Raw genomic sequence first — 17,597 nt, 5'->3', positions numbered from 1 at the left:
CTAAGGAAAAATTCACCATGAGAGAGTTGCATGGACTTGAGGGAAGGTATTTGAGTGAACAAGGTGAGAGGTATGAGAGGAGGAGCAAAAAAAAGTTACAATTTTTTTTTCCCCCCCAAATACTGAGGAGTAGTGATACAAGACACTTTTCTTGAATCCACGAGGATTCAACAACAGTGAGTTGCATTGTAATATGAATATGTTGTTGTTGTTGCTCCATAGATATTTTTTAGAAAGGAAGGGATGGAGGAAAAGTGTCCTTTTCTGCCACTGATACTACGTCAAATGTGCTACAAATTAAGCACTACCTTTCAGTAGTGTCCTTGTTTTTATTTAGGCTGGAATTACAGCCTGTGCTTTCTGTCTAGCTGGGGAAGAATTCTTGTGCTTTTTGGGGGCATGTGATAACAATGACTTGCTACTAATAACATTTTCTTAATCCGTAGATAATTATTGTTCCAGCCATTATTGGCTTTCCTTTTCCGTCCCCATAGCCTCCTCTTCTTAACCCTTCCCCTTCTTCCTCCCTCCCACAGTATCACTTCTGAAATACTCACGCCACTAAGCTGCATTTCTTTTCTTCTTTGTATGATATTGTGTTATGTTGGCTAGGACTGATTCAGGATTAGTACAAAAGAATGGAAATCTCTGGAATCTCTTATTTTCTCTAATTAGAAAACTCTGCCTGCCTTTGAAAAGGATTTGAGAAAAAAAGTAGGATTTTACCTTTAAATTTATAATCAAATATCCATATAGCCAGTTGAATGGCAGCACATTTGAGGTGTCTAATCCTCAGTTTGTTGTCGCACACATTGTACTGCATCCATTAGGCACTCTGCTATAAGGTGGAAAAGACTCCAAGCACGCTAGCATATGGGCATATTTCTATGAATATTTTCAATAAGTATAGTTGTACTGCCATCCATATTTGGGATTATACCATCTGTAACTGTCAACTAGTAAAAAAAAAAAAAAAATCCACGCAATATGTCTTTTTCAGAAATCTCTTGTGAAAGCTGTCCTTTGCCTTTTATATTGCTGCTTGCTACCAATAAATTAAGGATAAAGCTGATGGCAGCAGAGAAGCCATGGGTGCGTTCCCGCTTGCCGTCTCTGATGCTTTTGGGGTGCAGAAATGCTGGGAAAGGATTAAATATTTACTTTTTTTTTTTTTTTAAGGAATTTCCTATTTTAACTACAATCCTTATTTAGTTCCCTTATTTTTAAATATTTGTTCTTCTGTGTAGGCTGCACTTCATTTAAATTTCCAAGGAAGACCTGACCCTTCTTGCGTGTATTCAGAGGTAAACTGTGGTTGACTTAGAGGGCTGATACAGTTAACTCCGAAGGATGTTTATCTTTGTCCCTGACAACCAGCTTACTTTATTGTGAATTGCTGTGCTAAGGTGAAAGGGAAGATTAAAGAGGAAGTTAAGTTTATTAATAGACTCTTGAATCAGAATAGTTTAGCAGCACACATGGGCTGATGTTTGCTACAGGGCGAGGTATAGGAGAATAAAAAGCATTTGAGATGCAAAACACAGCAACAAAAACTGAACAAATAAATTATAATCTTAAGTGCTAAACATATGGGTATCCTGTTATGTTTTTTCCCTGCTGTCCAGTATATACTCGGTAAAAAAAACCTTCAGTGTTTCTGGAAACGGTTCTTCAAAAATGTTTAGGCTGAAAAAGCTGAAATTCAGCTGAAGAGTAATTACCCAATTGCTTTGGGGGAGTATTAAAAATAACTTTTTGATTTTTGATTTTTTTGTTTTTAAGTATCTTTTGTAAATAATGGCTGCAAGGGGCTTGGTTTTGTACACATTGAGGAACTTTCTCAAAGCAAGAGGTGAGGAGAATTCTGTAGGCTCTTATGATGGTGATATACAAGTAGTTGTCTCAGGATTTCTAAAGGATGTAATTTTTGAAGTAATGGAAAGTTACATACAGGAGAGTAAATATTGTTGGCTTAACGTCAAGTTGTCAAATAGAATGTGGGTGAGGGTTTGCAAAAAAACTACAACTTTTTTTGCACTTGTTCAGATGAGAGCAAGTTGAAAACAAGTTTTTTTATCTCTAAAAACCACAATATTTCTGACTTCAAATTTTTTCCTATCTCTTGATTCTAAGTGGAATTTTAAACCTTTTGTTGTAAAGTGTAAATGGTGTTATGCTGTACAGTCGACAACTATTTAGCAAAGTTTTTTTTCCCATTAAAGGAAGAAAAATCTGCTGTATAAATTCAATGTTATTGCATTGCACTCAATCTGTTATACTAAAGTCAAAGACTTAAGTTTTCAGTTCTAAAATATTACATTGCTTCCACATAAAATATCTATTTCACTACTTTCATAAAATTAAGTAGAGTGCAAATAACAAACCAACTGTATGTCAGATTAATAATCAAAATATCAGAGGTATAAAATCATCGTGAATCTAAAAATCCAGGATTTTTTTCCAGATCGAGTTTTTAAGCTTATAATTGACGAATTTGTAACAAATATGATTATGGAAAAAGAAAACACCTAACGATATGATGAAAGTCTCTGACCATTGGAATTGTTGAATAGATGATATTGTAATAACAGTATGTGTGGAAAAATATATAAAATGGGAGATACTGAGAGAAATAGGCATAAGTTGGTTAAGTTTTTTTTAATCTGATCCATCTTAGGAAATCTAAATTACCAGACAAATGGTTAAGTAGTATGGCAAAAACAATGGTTGCAGATAGTAGGAATTGAGAGCCAATATGAAATACTGAAGAGGTTAATAGCAGCCAGTGTGGTTCTGATCCACGTGTTTGCCGAAATGGAAGAGGGAGTGCACAGTGACCTGGCAAATTCTGCTGAGAAAACAAACGCATTTGTTCATTCAAGTCATGGGACCACTTCAGGATGCTTCCCAAAGGTTGTAAATGCAAGTGAATTAAGCAGCACTTAACACAGACCAAGATTTTTTTTTTTTGTAGACCACTGCCAAGAACAGTGCTGTATAAAAAGTGGCTTAGAGGAGTCAAACACGCTCCAAAGTTGGGTCTGTGATATATTCTTGGAGGTGTGCAGGAGAAATGGAAGCAAATTCAGGTATGTCAGCCTTCTGCAAGGAACAGTCAGAATTCTAAAAAGGAGTGGAGGGGTGGGAGAAAGTCTAAATGAAATTATAAAATACAGGTTCACTACAGGAACATAGCACTCTTCCTCATGATTACATCTGGCATGTAATCAATACAGCTCAGTTCTAGTTAGCTTTGCTTGTCTCATCTCAGGTAGGAGATGTCATAAATTCCTGAGAAAGGTATAAAAGTGACTCCATACTCAGTGCAGAAGACCAAAGCTAGCTTGTATATCTCTTAAAATGACCAGAAACTTTAGAGATGAGAACAGAATTCGATTGTGATTGTGTTTTTGTGTAAAAGAGGAAATGAGTAAAATGGACATAGATTAAAATTAAAAAAAAAAAAAAAAGCACAGTCACCTCCTGCGTCTTTGTAAAGCAAGAGGAAGAGAACGGTTAAGTAAGACAGTTAAGAGATTCACAGAATATGCTGATTTTTGAGATGGTTTTAGTATGACAAGGGAGGTTGTAGTTACTTTGGAACTGAAGCTTCTGCTAGGTATAAGACATAATCTAATGCACTTTGGCTGTTTGTAGACCTAAATCTCTCTTCTATTTCATGACTGTTAAAGAGACAATTATTCAAGTTATTATTTGTGCATATGTATGTGTGTATATATATGCATATATATATATATGTATATAAAAGACTGTTTATCTGTGGTAATTTTGGTTGTTGATGCTGTGGTTTATAGGCTTATGAAAGTAATTTTCCAGGATCATTTTTAATGTGTTATCAAGGTGACAATGGTTTCTTTTAACTGTTTCAACACAGGTTGTATTCCCACGGTAGCTAAACAAGATTCCCTTTGTGCTAACGGTTGTGTTTAGTAACAATACATTTTTTCTAGTGATTTAGCTGTTATATTTTCTAGAAGAAATGTGTCGACATTTCTTCTCAAAAGTTTCATTTTGGTTAAATTAATTGAGGTTAAAATCAAGCATGCTGTATCATTAAAATTGCCATTTCGAACATCTTGTTCACTTGGGCAGTGTATGTTCTTCTTTGTTAAGCTGTTCCTAAAGATCAACAATAATGATTTAATTAAATTATAAGTTATTTGAAACAATATTTATCAAATTGCAATTGGGGCAATTTGATAATATTGGGATAGGTATGTATCGATATATATAAATACATATATTAAAAATAACAAGACTTCAAGGCATCACCACATTGCAAATATCAGTTTGGGCTTGTGGATGCAATTTCTTTCCCACCTGAACTACAGTTTTCTAATTAGTTTCGTATTACGTCTGTGATAAACCTCTTTTTTATTTTTTTCTTTTTAAAGCCATAATTTCATATGTTGCTGTTTCTTTTCCTAGATCATTTCCTTCAGTAAGTGACAATAAGAATGAATGGACATATATCAAACACCCCTCCTGGTGGATATGGAAGTTATTCTCCTCAGATCAAGTAAGCCTCTGCTTGGGTTTTCCTTTTAAGGAGAAAACATTTGTATTTTGTTCTTTATAGTTTTGTTTCAGGTAGAGCTATAATTATTAGAGATCATTATTAAAGTGCTGAGTCATATTGCTGAATGGAATCAACTAGCACACAAAAACTATATTGCTGTATCAATAACTTAATACATTACTCACAGCGGTCATCTTATGCCTTAGATATTTAAGGTTAGAACTGAGTAGGGTTTTTTTGTGTACATGTTAAAGATGGGGCTTATTCTTGGTTTTATGCTAGAAGGAAGCTGAATTCCCTTGAGCTGAATTCCTTAAAATAATTCTTTCGGGTCTTTTATGGAAAGCAATTTAAACTTTTAAAACAAATGATGCTTGTGTATGTAGGAAAAAGACACAGCCCTTCCACAATTGGAGACTTTGGCATAGTCCTTGTTATTACTCAGTAATGATTTTGATGATTAATATTGTGGTAGCATTTTTCTTGCATTCCACACCCCTGTTGTGCCTGGTGCTCTGTTAAAGTAACAGAGTTCCTCAGGAGGGCCTAAGTCTAAGCAAACATGCCTCATCATACCGTGACGTGGAACAAGTATTTTTTACTCATGTTAGTAATATTGTAGGTGTATGTATACCTGCTTAATGGCAGAGGTTTTTTTTCAGTGCCTGCCTCTGTGCAGCAACTGCATCTAATGACAAGTTAACCAGAAATGTTTTCTTACAGTGGCTATGGCTCACCAACGTTTGCTCAGGCAGAGAGGGAGCAGAGTTCAAGAACAAGTGCAAAAGCTCTTTATGGTAAGGCGATATAAATTCTTCACACTTTTACATAAAAATTGTGTTTAAGTGTATATTTTGAAGTCATGGTGGAAATACTTCATATACAATTCTAAAAGTGTGTGTGTGTATAGGTATATGTGTAAATAACTAAAATGATTTTATTTGTATTAAAGCTATAACTACCCTAGATGTTTTAACCATGTCCTAAATACAGAGCTTCTATCTGCTAATTAAAGACAGTACTGTATGAAGTATTTATCTGAAAACTAAGAGGGATCCAGTAGTCAAGAGATGCTAAGGGACAGCTAAGTTAGGGAATGTAGGGGGTCTGTCCCTAGCATTACTGCAGGTTTCATGATTCTGTTCAAATGTTCTATGCAAGAGATATGCAAAAGGGCAAAAATGGCTTATACTAGTGTCACAAATTTAGCTTTGGACTTATTTATTGCTTAATAAACTACTGTTTAATACAGAGAACTTATGAGGAAAGAGGAAAAAAAAAAAAGATGCTATTACTATTTATTGAAGTTATACAGATTTAGTAAAGAGACTTCATTCCAAGGGTTAATATTTTATTGCCCTCGTATTATGGGTGAGTGAGTGGGGCGTTCTGAGCTGATGTTTAATGACTTTAAGTCACTTCAGTTTTTTCTTCTGGGTTCTTCTTTCTGTAAACAATATAGAAAAAACTTTTCCTTTTTTTTAGATTATAAATATTAAAATAAGTCAGAAAAAAAAAGCTGCATACTGCTTGATTTCTGAAGCAATATTACATTTTAGTACTTCAGTAGTAGGATGTGACTAAATATGTACCTTTCAGAAAGAGGAAATAGATTTTACAGCTGTTAATTGCCAACTGTAGATCATTAACTCTACTTTATGAAAGCATGAAATTTTATGTGCTTGTGCTGTATTGAGTGCAGCTTCTATATTTTTTACTAGACCTGGAAAGGGTGGAAACAGAAACCTCAGTTTTTATGAGAGAGAAACACTTTAAAAATCACTTTATTTTTTTAAAGCAGGGCAACAAACCTGAGTTATTGTTGTTCTTTTTTCTTCTCTTCCCCATTTGACGTATATTATGAGTAGAAAGTGTTGAGGGTAAGCCCCTTAGCCCCTTCTCTGTGTATATACCTTTGTTTCTTCTATATGAGATGAAGTATGAGTTAAGACACATATAAGTACTTGTCCCAATCCTATTAATCCTATTATGGATAAACCCATTAATGGCAGTGTATGGATGATCCAAAATCAGTTGTGCTGTTTGACCTTAAAGATATGAAGCCCTGACCAGCCACTCTGATTGTTTACTATTTGTCCGTAAATGTAAAATTGGAGTATTACAGCTTCTAAAGAATAAGTCTTGGAAACTGGTTTTGGAAGCTATTTAGAGGTGGAATTCATTATATTGTAATGCTCCTTGTTACTAAATTTTAATCTTCTACTGTTAATGATGAGGAATTTTTAGTTTTCTCCTAAATCTAATATTTTTCCATCATTAACAATATAGGACAAGAAGTGTAAATACCTTCTACGTGAATAATTAAAGAAATTTAGTTCCCTTGCAAAGTTGTAACATTATCTGTGGCGTTTTGGTGTAACCGAAGGAAATAACCCTCTTTGTTCTGTTTTGCTCAGCTAATGATTGAGAAGCTTAAATGTAACTTGGAAGATCACCCTCTCCGTCTCTACTAGTTCATCTAGTTCAGTGCCATGCAGCCTGGTGATGGGCACCTAGCTGTAGTCTTTAGTTCCCCATGGGAATAATTTTTATCTTCAGAGTAACCTTGTTAGATTTAAATTCCATTTCCAAATCTAGTTTAGTGAATGTTAGTGAGACCATTTCCAGCTTACTTTGTCTCATGTTGCCCTACCAGCTGTTGCTGCAACCCAGTAACTGAGTGAATATGTGAGTAAATAAGCAAGTGTGTTATGTGAATAGTTATCTGCTGTCAATAATAATAGACTGATTCTGTTAATAGCAACAACCTAATAAATAGAAGGAGAAATGCTGTTCATGACCTATGTTTCCCACTGCCTGACACCCAACTTGATCTCCTTTTAGCAGAAAAGAAATTTACCCCAATAATATTGATGCTTGGCACATGTCTTTCAAGGAGGTTAGATCTGACATAACTTGTTTGGAACCCTAGTTGGCCTGTTGTTTTGAACAGGCTTTTTCTGTCTTTACCAGATGTAAAATTACTTAAAAATGCCTAAACTTTGTTGTACTAGCCAACTGCAGATGCTGCTGTTTGTCTTGGCTCTGTGCTATATTTGCTAGTTTGTGGACAGATTACAGAGGGGGGAGAATGTAGTTCTGTTTCTTGCTAGCCAAATTGCACAGCAACCTGGTCATCTACTTCTGCAGTGAATATATATTGCAGACTGCCATGTCAGTAATGGAAACTTAAATGGAGATAAGATGGAGAGATGTTCTGTTGTGTAAATCTGTCCATGTTGTTAAATGCTCTTTTGAATGTCAGTACAACTGATAGAAATGGAAGAATGAGATTTGCAGTGAGAACATCTGTTCTCTGCAAAAGCCCTCACATCTCAGTCCAGCCTGCTCATCCTTTTGGCGTCTCTATTGCCTTCTGCATGTTAATAAATGAGGAGACTGGCAAAGAGCAGTGGCTTTGCAACACTGCTAATAATAACTAGTCTCCCTTCCTATTTTGAGTGGTGTTGCTGGAATGCCAGTTTTTGTGATCTTATTGGGTTAGTGCAGCAATGGCAAGATGTTTTGCAACATACAATTTACTCTTGCTGGTGTACCATATAGCCCATTTGACAGTATTGGTTATATTCCCTGTTAGCATATGAAAATATGGGATACATGAGGCTAGAAGTCTGAAAAGGTCTCCTGGCTTTATATCCTGTCAGAAGTGGAATAATGTGAAAAGGCTGCTATGGTTTGGTGGCTAAAGGAACCATATTAGAGTAGTGTGAAAGTCCATTTTTAGAAATGGAAAAAAAAGTAGAAAAGCCTATTCTAGACATTTGTCTCTTGAAACTGATGTTGGAAGAGAATCATTCTCAGTTTAGTCTGTACCCTTTTTAGCAGTATGCTTAAAAAAAAAAGCTACATAGTATATTATTAGAGTGCAGGTTCACTTGTCAAGCTGATTGCGTGTGTTGACAGAAATAGTAGGTGGTAACGTAAGCCAGCAAGAGGCATCTTACTAAAAATATTTTAGCAGATTATTTGTTCATGAGAATGACATACATTTCACTTTTCTAACTTTTTTTTCCTTTTTGTATCAATCTAATAATAATTCTTCTGGAGCATATGTTTCAAACAGAGTAATAGTATTGGTAAAAATGTCTTAGCGGTGTTCTTTATGGGCTTTTAAAATGATGCATCATAGCATTTTCATATGGAACATGCCACAAAACATTCATCTGTCAGCAGAATGACGGGACAAATAGCTAAGTTTGAAGCATGTAATGGTAAGCAGCCTTTTACTTCTAAACTGTTTAATTGAATTCAGGTACTAATTGAAACTACTTACCATGTAACTACTGCATGGTGGCTGCTGTAAAATGAGTTGTTGATCTTGGTTCACTTCCAGTGCTAGTAGATACATCACAAAACTGCAGTTGCAATTGCCAAGAACTGAATGAAGCAGAAGACTCAATTATGCTGGAGCTTGGAGTAAAGATACATTGGCACAGGTTTTTGAGCGGAATTTTCACATTTTCTTGCTTCTACTGTGGTTTGTATGCATAAAGAGATAGGCTGTCAGTGTCACCAAATGTATGGACTGGAGAAAAGTTTAAAAAAAAAATGAAAGAGAAACTTTCTCAAAGCCAAGGCAGTTATATTTTCAGCAGCTGTGTTACCATTCTGCTGCATCTGTCTGCTGTGTTTCTTTTGTGATATTTTGGAATTTTTGTGTGTGTTGTCAGAAGGGAGTGGGAAGCATTAAACAACATCAGAACCTTTAAAATGCTTAAAAACCATAAGTACTGTGTATTAGTAATAAATAGCAAACTTCTGTATTTGATTATGCATTGATTATATATCAGATATTATATATATATTATACATATATAAAAAGTTATGAAAACAAAACGACCATGTCAAGACACTGTCATAATAGCAGCAAAGTTTGTCCATGCAAAACCAGAAAGAATTTTGAACATCAGTTGGATTAAAGCAGCTATCAAGCCACATGAACAAGTGAAAGTGGAATCTGGCCTTCTAAGTCAACCAATCAATTTTGAATGGAATTTTCCCAAACATACTGAAGATATTTTAAAAAAAAATATATATATATATAGCTTGGAGGAAGAGTAAATCTGATGGTAGGAAGGCTCTACAGAGGGATCTGGACAGGCTGGATCAATGGGCTGAGACCAACTGTTGCGGTTCAAGAAGGCCAGGTGCTGGGTCTGGTCACAACAAGCCCATGCAGCGCTACAGGCTTGAGGCCTGAAAAGGATCTGGGAGTCTTGGTAAACATCCATCTGAACATGCACACTCCCCAGCAGTGAGCCCAGGTGGCCAAGAAGACCAAAGGCATCCTGGCTTTTATCAGGAATAGTGTAGGCAGCAGGATCAGGGAAGTGACCGTACCCATGTACACTGGTGAGGCCGCACATCCAATACTGCAGTTTTGGGCCCCTCACTCCAAGAAAGACATGGAGGTGCTGGAGTGCGTGTCCAAAGAAGCAGTGAAGCTGGTGAAGGGGCTGGAGCACAGACCTTGTGAGGAGCGGCTGAGAGAGCTGGGGTTGTTTAGTCTATAGAAGAGGAGACTCTGGGGAGAGTCAGCGTTCAAGAAACGCGTACATGAGGCACTTAGGGACATGATTTAGTAGGCATAGCGTTGTAGGGTTTATGGTTAGACTCGATTGTCTGAAAGGTCTTACCCAACCATAATGATTCCATGATTTTGTTATTCTTTATGGCATGGCATGAAGTTAATTGCAGAGTCCCAGTTTTTACCTTGGTGAGGTGATTCATGAGCACTGGATACTTAGGTCTTTGTGCAGAGCATTGACCACGGTGCCATTTGGAAAGGAGGTGGGAGGTTTTTTAGGGGGTTATAGGCATTTTTTTGTTTGTTTAAAAAGTAGACTGGAGCCATCATGGTGTCTGATATGGTTATCTGAACTGCAAAATCTTGCTTGTAAATGCCTTTTTTCCCCCCCTCATCTCAAGCCATCTCTGTTTTTGCTTCTTTTCTGCCTAAAATTAAATGTTTATTGCATGATAAATCTCTCTGAACTCAGAGAGGTGCCCTGTCCATATTCTCATGCGTTTTTTCTCACTGTTTAATTCCTGATCTTTGTGTCTGAAATGAGTTTTGGCTCATGCCCTCACCTGTTGTTCTAGCGCTAGCTTCTCCATCTGTCTTCTGTAGCACCACGTCTGGGGACACACGTGGCACCAGCTGGCACAGGGACCGGGGCAGCACTGGACCTTTGCCAAGGAGCAACATGGGCTGGAGCAGCTCAAATCTCTTCGCATAGCAAACTGAATTTTTGGATTATTATTTGGCATGGAATTGAAAGGTGTTACTAAAGTTGTCCCCAGACTGCATCAGGGAAAAGCAAGTGTTTTATGAACTGTGTTTTTTAAATTCTCTTGGTTGTGATGAGGTGCTAACAGTGAGATTGCACGTGCCCTTTTGTGTTGCTTGAATACCTCAGAGCAAGAATGGTAGTGTAATTGCTAAATTCCAAGAAGTCACAAACTGATCATAGACCAGATAAATGAGTTCATTAAAAGAAGTTATCCATTTAATGTTCATGTATTTGATATGTAAATGAATTAAATTGGCAATAGACTTCTAAAAATCATACCTTCTCTGCTAGCTAATTCCGCATCAGGGAAAAGATTGACAGCAAGATGCTCTGTAACTGATAGTGTATACTCCTCTGACAGTGGGATTTGCTTTTAAATGAAATTTTGACCTTTCTCCCTGTATGTGCTGGTAATGCATCTCCTGCATTTTGCTCTCCATCTCAGGTTCAGCTTCTCTACCTGTTGTAGTACATTGCTAAAGGAGTATCAGTCATCACTCCTGTACAAACCATTAGTATCCAGTAGTACACAATGTATTTTGCTTTTCTGCTTAGTGATGTATGGTTATAATTTATGCCATTATTCCTAGGACTCTTAAAACCACTTGTAAGTGACCCTTTTAATCCATTTCTATATAGGCTGTCATCAGGTTTTAGGTTTTCAGTCTTTTTGTCAATAAACAGAGAGATTCCAGTTTACTGAAGAGGTGGGATCTACCATTATCCTTTTTGCTATTCTAAGCAGACTGCAGAAACATTTATTACTTCTAAGACTTCGAGGAAGTCCAGGCACTGGGCTTTTTCATTTCTGTTTTAAGCTCTTGGAACTGAAAGCTCCTTTATGTTTAAAGGTAGCATAGCCTTATCCAGAATCACCTGTGCTTCAGGTCATCTGTGAAGACCTCTTCTGAGATCTTTTGCTATTGCTAACTCTTCTCTATCGTCTTCCTAGTGGGCAGAGGCACAGCTCAGGCTATGACAGAGTTTTCAGTTTTCTCTGATGGTTGGCTGCTTCTGAAATTGATATAAAATCAGTACCACTTCACACTTTTGCCATCACAAATGTTGTACATTCCCAAGAACTGTTAAGGCAAATAATTTTGCCAACATGTGCATAGGAGTAGTATCAGTTCACACTAAAACGAGGCAAGAGTAGTAATTTCTGTGCATCAATGTTTGTGCACATGTGCAAAGTTCAGTAGCTACTATATCCTATGGTCAGGATCAATGAGTGAAACACTGTGCCATTCTAAACCTTAATCTCATGCCTTGTGAGTTTATTTCATTCTGCATAAATTTCTCTGGGTTATATTTGCTGTAGACTGTGATTCAGAACTTATCTTCAGACGTGATCCTTGTGTATATATATACTAAATGAAGTATTTTTGAAGGGTGAGAAATTTTGAGAGAGGTTACCAATGGTATCTGCCTTCCCCTCCTTTATGGCAGTGTTAGCAACATTCACAGCTGCTGTAGGGACCTTCTGGCTCACCTCCAAAAGCACATAAAAGTTGTAGCACTGAGCAGTAAAATTAAGTGTGTGAGGTCTGCACTCCTTGCTTACCTGTTACCAACAGGACCATATTTTTTCCTCTTTTTCTTTGTTTTCCCCATTGCCATACTTATCTACACTGGGGATGCATTTGACCCCTGAAAACAGTGTGATAGAGATGTTTGCAAAATATTCTTTTCCCTAAGGATGGAAACTTTTGACACAAACAGTGTCTGTTTTGTAAATAACCAGAACCAATACTCTGTAAATCCATGTAAAATCTCCAAACTCTAATCTGCATTTCCTGATAGAATTCCTAATGGTATATATAGTGCTGACACAGACTTTTGAGCTCCTCCCAGTTTTAGCTTCCATACTTTCAATTTAGATTGCATCGCTTCTATGGACTCCAGAAAATAGGACTTTCCAGGTTCTAAATGACATATTACAAGGTCTTTTTAGTAGAAGATCCTGTAACTCGGATTTCTTGCATGTTTTAATAAATACTCAATGTGCATAAGCATGTCCAAAAAAATAGGTGAATAGATTTTTCCATGAAAGTTAGCATCAGCTGTTAGAGTGGTGATCATACTTTTTTGCTAATGAACATGGATGCTTACGTATTTTTTGCTCATTATTAGCTTTTATGAAGCTTGTTACTTTCTGCTGTTAATTAAGTTGCGTTGACTGCCAAGTCTAGGCAACCACAATTTTTACTGTTGTTCATAAAGCTCTGTTTCTTATATAAATACTGTCATTCTCTCTAAGACAGTCTGTTTAAAAACATCATTTTGTCTACTGTGAATGCTGTGTTTGGAGATCCTATCCTAACCTGGGACAGAATTTCTGTGACTGTGAGCATGGAAACTCTTGCAAAAGTTACTCTGCTTTTTAATTTGAATTAAAATTTAAATTTTAAATTCTTTGGTAGCCTCTGAATTTTAAATTCTTTGGTAGCCTCTGAATATGCCAGTATTGTTTTATTAAAAACAGCTTCAAATACTATTATTTTGGAGGATTTATAAGCCTTACAAGGGATGTAAATTTATTCTAATTTACTTCGATGTCATAAAAACTCTACTGTTTTTCACTCAAAAACAAGAGAAAGAGGAAGGTCCTTAGCCAAACTCAACATGTCATCCATTCAATTAATGGGATTTTTTTTCTTTAAACATGTTTTCTTTCTTGATAGTCAGCATTTAGTTATTTACACTCCATATCAGAAATCCATTAATTGATCCCTCTGGAGATGCAAATAGTCATATTTGGTTAAACTAGATGTTGCTTTTTAATTCCCTTGTTTTGTTAGGAACAGATGGAGCTTACTTCTTCAGATCATCATCCAAACAAAAAAAGAAAGGTAGCAAGCCAAATACTGCTTCATTGACTGCTGCTTTGGGGTTGTGCATGTGTGTGTGTGCACACGTGTGTATGTGTGTATTGCATTTAAAAAAAAAAATTAAACCATCATAAGTAATATGCTGCAAAAGCAGAAATATTAGTTACATCTGGAATTAATGTATGGACCCTCTGCCTTGGGATTTCTAAATAATGGATAATAAAATTGACATCTATTTTAATATGTTTGTGTTGAAAATGTTTTGGTATTGGCTGAGGGTACTAAAGACATACCTTGCTAAAGCAAGCTGAGTAGCTGCTGCAAAGCAGCAGAATGGCTCTCTCCTGTGTGCCATGCTTGTCATCTTGATGGTGGACTTCAAGCAATGAAGGGATTTCAGGAGCTGTATTTTCTTAAGTTACGAAGCTAAAGTTATATTATGAGGGCTAGTTATTAAGTATATTGAGAAGTAAAGAAATGCAAATTGTGATTCTAAAAGGTGTCTAATACCTCTGCAAGTGACATTTCTAAGTGAGGGCCTCCCTTTCTTTGCCAGGAGTCTGGGCTTGTGAAGCATTGAGGTGCTGCTACACCTAAATTATTCCTGTATAAAGGAATTCTGATTACAAAATACCTTCTGGTTTGTCTTTTTGATGAGTGGACCCTTGTGCTGAATTTCAGTGTTCTCACTGGAGATCCCTGTAGACAGCAGAACCTGTGTTTGGTAGTATTTAATCCTGGAAAAAAAAAAATGGCTTTATTCCAAGCAGTCCAGCTGGATGTGATGACACTAATGTATGTTGTATATATATCAGATAACTTTCTACCAAATAAGATCAAGAAGCCTCTTTTATTTGAAAATCAGAAATGAAGATATTTCATGAAAATGAGAAAATTTACCTAGTGCAAAATTCCCTTTGATTCTTCTCAGCCACATCTTCTAGCTGCTGCTTTGCTAAGGTACATTTCCTGGTGTTTGCAAATTGGGTACTTCAGGGATTACGGGAAGTGAGATCTCCAAATGTGTCATGTAATTATCTATCGATTGAAGCTGCAAATTTTATTTCAGTATTCATTTAAAATCATTATTTTATGGTATGGGAATTTTGTGTTCTCAGATTGCATTTTGCTTTCTTCCTCCTCCTGGTTTGATATTAATCTGTCGCATAAAGGAAAAAGTAAATGATGTTTCTGATTTTGCAGCATTGTTGAATTGGAACGTATTTCTGTTTAGGGATATTGAGCATGTATTTTTCTATTGTAGCTTTTGCTTTCTTTCCCCTTCACTCTTTTCTGATACTTATATAACAGCAATTCATTAAATTGAATGCTTTAGGATGAAATAAAAGATGCATTGGTCTTATGCATCTGCTTTATATGTCGTTTTGTTATTTTCAGTGTGGAACAGGAGAATTATATGTATAAATGTGAATACTTTTGATTTTAAAGTGCATTCATACGAGCACAATAAGCCTGATACTAGTTTTCATCCACCTACCAAAGTGGAAAGCTGAAGGTTTTAATAATCTGGCTTTACAATGCAGTGTTTTCAATGGGTATATTGCTCACCTCCTCCATCCTGACTCACTGAAGAGATGGGAGCTGTTGTGTGTCTCTCCTGATGTTGTTGATGTATTATCCTTGTGCTGGACTGTGTTGAGGATGAAGGTTTCTCTTTTGGATTGCAAAAGTTAACGGCAACTCATCTTCTGCTTTCATGTATGTACAACTGGTCTTAAGCGTCTTGGAGAAGTACCCAAATTGCAACGTGATAAAAAGCTTGATGAATAATCGTTCTTTCTTTCCTCACCTCCTCTTCAGAACAAAGAAAGAACTATGCCCGGGACAGTGCCAGCAGCGTGTCTGAAACATCACACTATCATGTGGAGGTAAGAGCACCAGCAAAATACCAATTAGACCTCTCAATTACATGCGCTGATTTTTGCCTACTTGATCTTTGAGGCTACATAGGCTTGAAGGCATATAGAGCTTCCAAAATACCCTGCTAGCCTGAGGCCCCTTCAGAACACATTACACTGAGATGCATCAAATTGTGTAGCTATGCCATAATGAACTGAAATGAGCTGTAGGAGAAAATAAGCAGAGATATGCATTGTTTGGCAAACGGACAGAACTTCTCAGTGGGATCACAGTTCAGTGTGTTAAGCAGCTCTGTCTTTGAAGCAGCCTTGCTCTGAGGCTGAGGCAGAGCTGAGAAGCTCTCTGCTGTTGATGAGGCACACTGGACGAGATTTAAAATACTTTGCCCACCATAATCATCAGAGGTGCCGGAGTGCTTAGCAAGAGCTGACTGTGAACCCTCTAAAACCCCTGTTAGAGTCTACAAGGTAGCAGTGAAATGCATCCTGCCTCCACAGAGGCATGTGGAATGAAAAATATATGACTTCCTCTCTTAATCTGCTTTGCAGAATTTCTGTGTATTGCTGTCACATTCTGTCTGGAGTTTTTGGATATATTTAAACTATCCAGCAAAGTAAGCCTGAGTGCCTGTAGGTAGTTAAGCACTTCTGGATGCAATGCTGAGGTATTCTTACTTGGAGATAGACTTTCTGCTGCTGCTGTCAAACCGTTGTGGGTTAAGCTGACTTTTGAAAATGTCATAGGTCCTTTTTGTGGAGTTTTAAATGTAAATTGTTAAATCATGTGTGGAAGAGTTTTAATTTCAGCTCCTTATGTTACTACTTTGAATACTTTGATCATGTGCAGGTTATATGTGCTCTCTTGTCATTCATTATGGAAGTGTGCTACTAATCTTCTAATATATTAGAAAGCACACTCAATACTTTTATTTCAGGTTGTTTAGAAGATAAGTGCACAGGCATTGACTTTTTTTTTTTCCTTGGAAAAATTTCTCTAGATATTAAATAAAAATGTGAAGTTTGGCTTTATTTTTCCTGGATAAAATTAAAATAGCTTGTCATGCATATTTGACATGCTTGAGGGAGAAATTATCAAAATCACCATAGCAGGGAGACAAGTTGAGGTGATGCCTGTGAGAAGGTGTTTAACTTCTAGACTGTTGCTTCTGGAGACCATTCCAAGTTGATGGTGAGCAAAAGTAGATAGTAAACGACATTGCTGTTGTGGTCTGTGTGAAACAAGTACCTGGCCTGTCCATAAGGTATCCCAGTCAGATGCAAACCCATCGTGGTTGCCCTCGGCGTGCCGGCTGGCAGCTCTACAGGGATGGCTGTGTTCCAGGTCAGGAGGAGGTGGGGGACCATTGGCAGGGTGCAGCTTGGAAGCTTCTCCTGCTGCTTCCTGCTTTCAGCTTTCCATAGGAGACAGATTTTCACTCCTTGAGAAAGCTAATTACTACTTAAGATTTAATTCTGCTTGTGATACCTGAAACATGACAGGATATGCCTGGAAACCAGAGAGAAAATGAGAGGATGACAAACAGTGAGTTACGAAACTCAGTTGACTTGAAATGACATTATGAACTAAACAACCTCCCCCAAGGCTTACTGATAGAGTCAGATAGGGGCAGATAGGATCTGTCGTATACATATCTGTCATATACAAAGGCGTTCTTATTCATGAATTATTTGTATTGCTATTTCACAGTAATTTAAATGCTGATGCTGCCTACTGATAGGGAAAATTATGCGTTTTGTTTGTTTGTTTTTGTGCCCCTCATTCACTAGCACTTGACCACCTTTGTTTTGGACCGAAAAGAGGCAATGATTACAGTAGATGATGGAATAAGGAAGCTGAAATTGCTGGATGCTAAAGGCAAAGTGTGGACTCAAGATATGATTCTTCAAGTGGATGACAAAGCTGTCAGCTTAGTGGACTTGGAATCAAAGGTAAGATCCGTGAGTGACAGTCCCACCTTCAGAGAGAGAGTGAAAGGGAACTGAAAAATAATGTAGGTGAAATTTGGTATTT

General features: G+C 36.9%; 1 protein-coding gene across 1 annotated transcript in view; it reads left to right on the top strand.

Moving 5' to 3' along the window:
- The window catches only part of EPS8 (epidermal growth factor receptor pathway substrate 8), a 96,595-nt gene that overhangs the window by 35,454 nt on the left and 43,544 nt on the right, over positions 1 to 17,597 (top strand). Inside the window, exons 2-6 of the mRNA XM_026037113.1 lie at positions 4,450 to 4,540; positions 5,264 to 5,337; positions 13,656 to 13,706; positions 15,507 to 15,574; positions 17,354 to 17,515. Coding sequence (XP_025892898.1) covers positions 4,479 to 4,540; positions 5,264 to 5,337; positions 13,656 to 13,706; positions 15,507 to 15,574; positions 17,354 to 17,515 — 417 coding nt within the window. The 5' untranslated portion in view covers positions 4,450 to 4,478. The remainder of the gene's footprint in view (positions 1 to 4,449; positions 4,541 to 5,263; positions 5,338 to 13,655; positions 13,707 to 15,506; positions 15,575 to 17,353; positions 17,516 to 17,597) is intronic.

Source organism: Nothoprocta perdicaria, unplaced genomic scaffold, assembly GCF_003342845.1.
Source record: "Nothoprocta perdicaria isolate Ctin4 unplaced genomic scaffold, notPer1 scaffold_190, whole genome shotgun sequence".
NCBI lineage: Eukaryota > Metazoa > Chordata > Aves > Tinamiformes > Tinamidae > Nothoprocta > Nothoprocta perdicaria.
The sequence above is the reverse complement of the archived record's forward strand: the minus strand, read 5'-3'. Positions and strand labels throughout refer to the sequence as shown.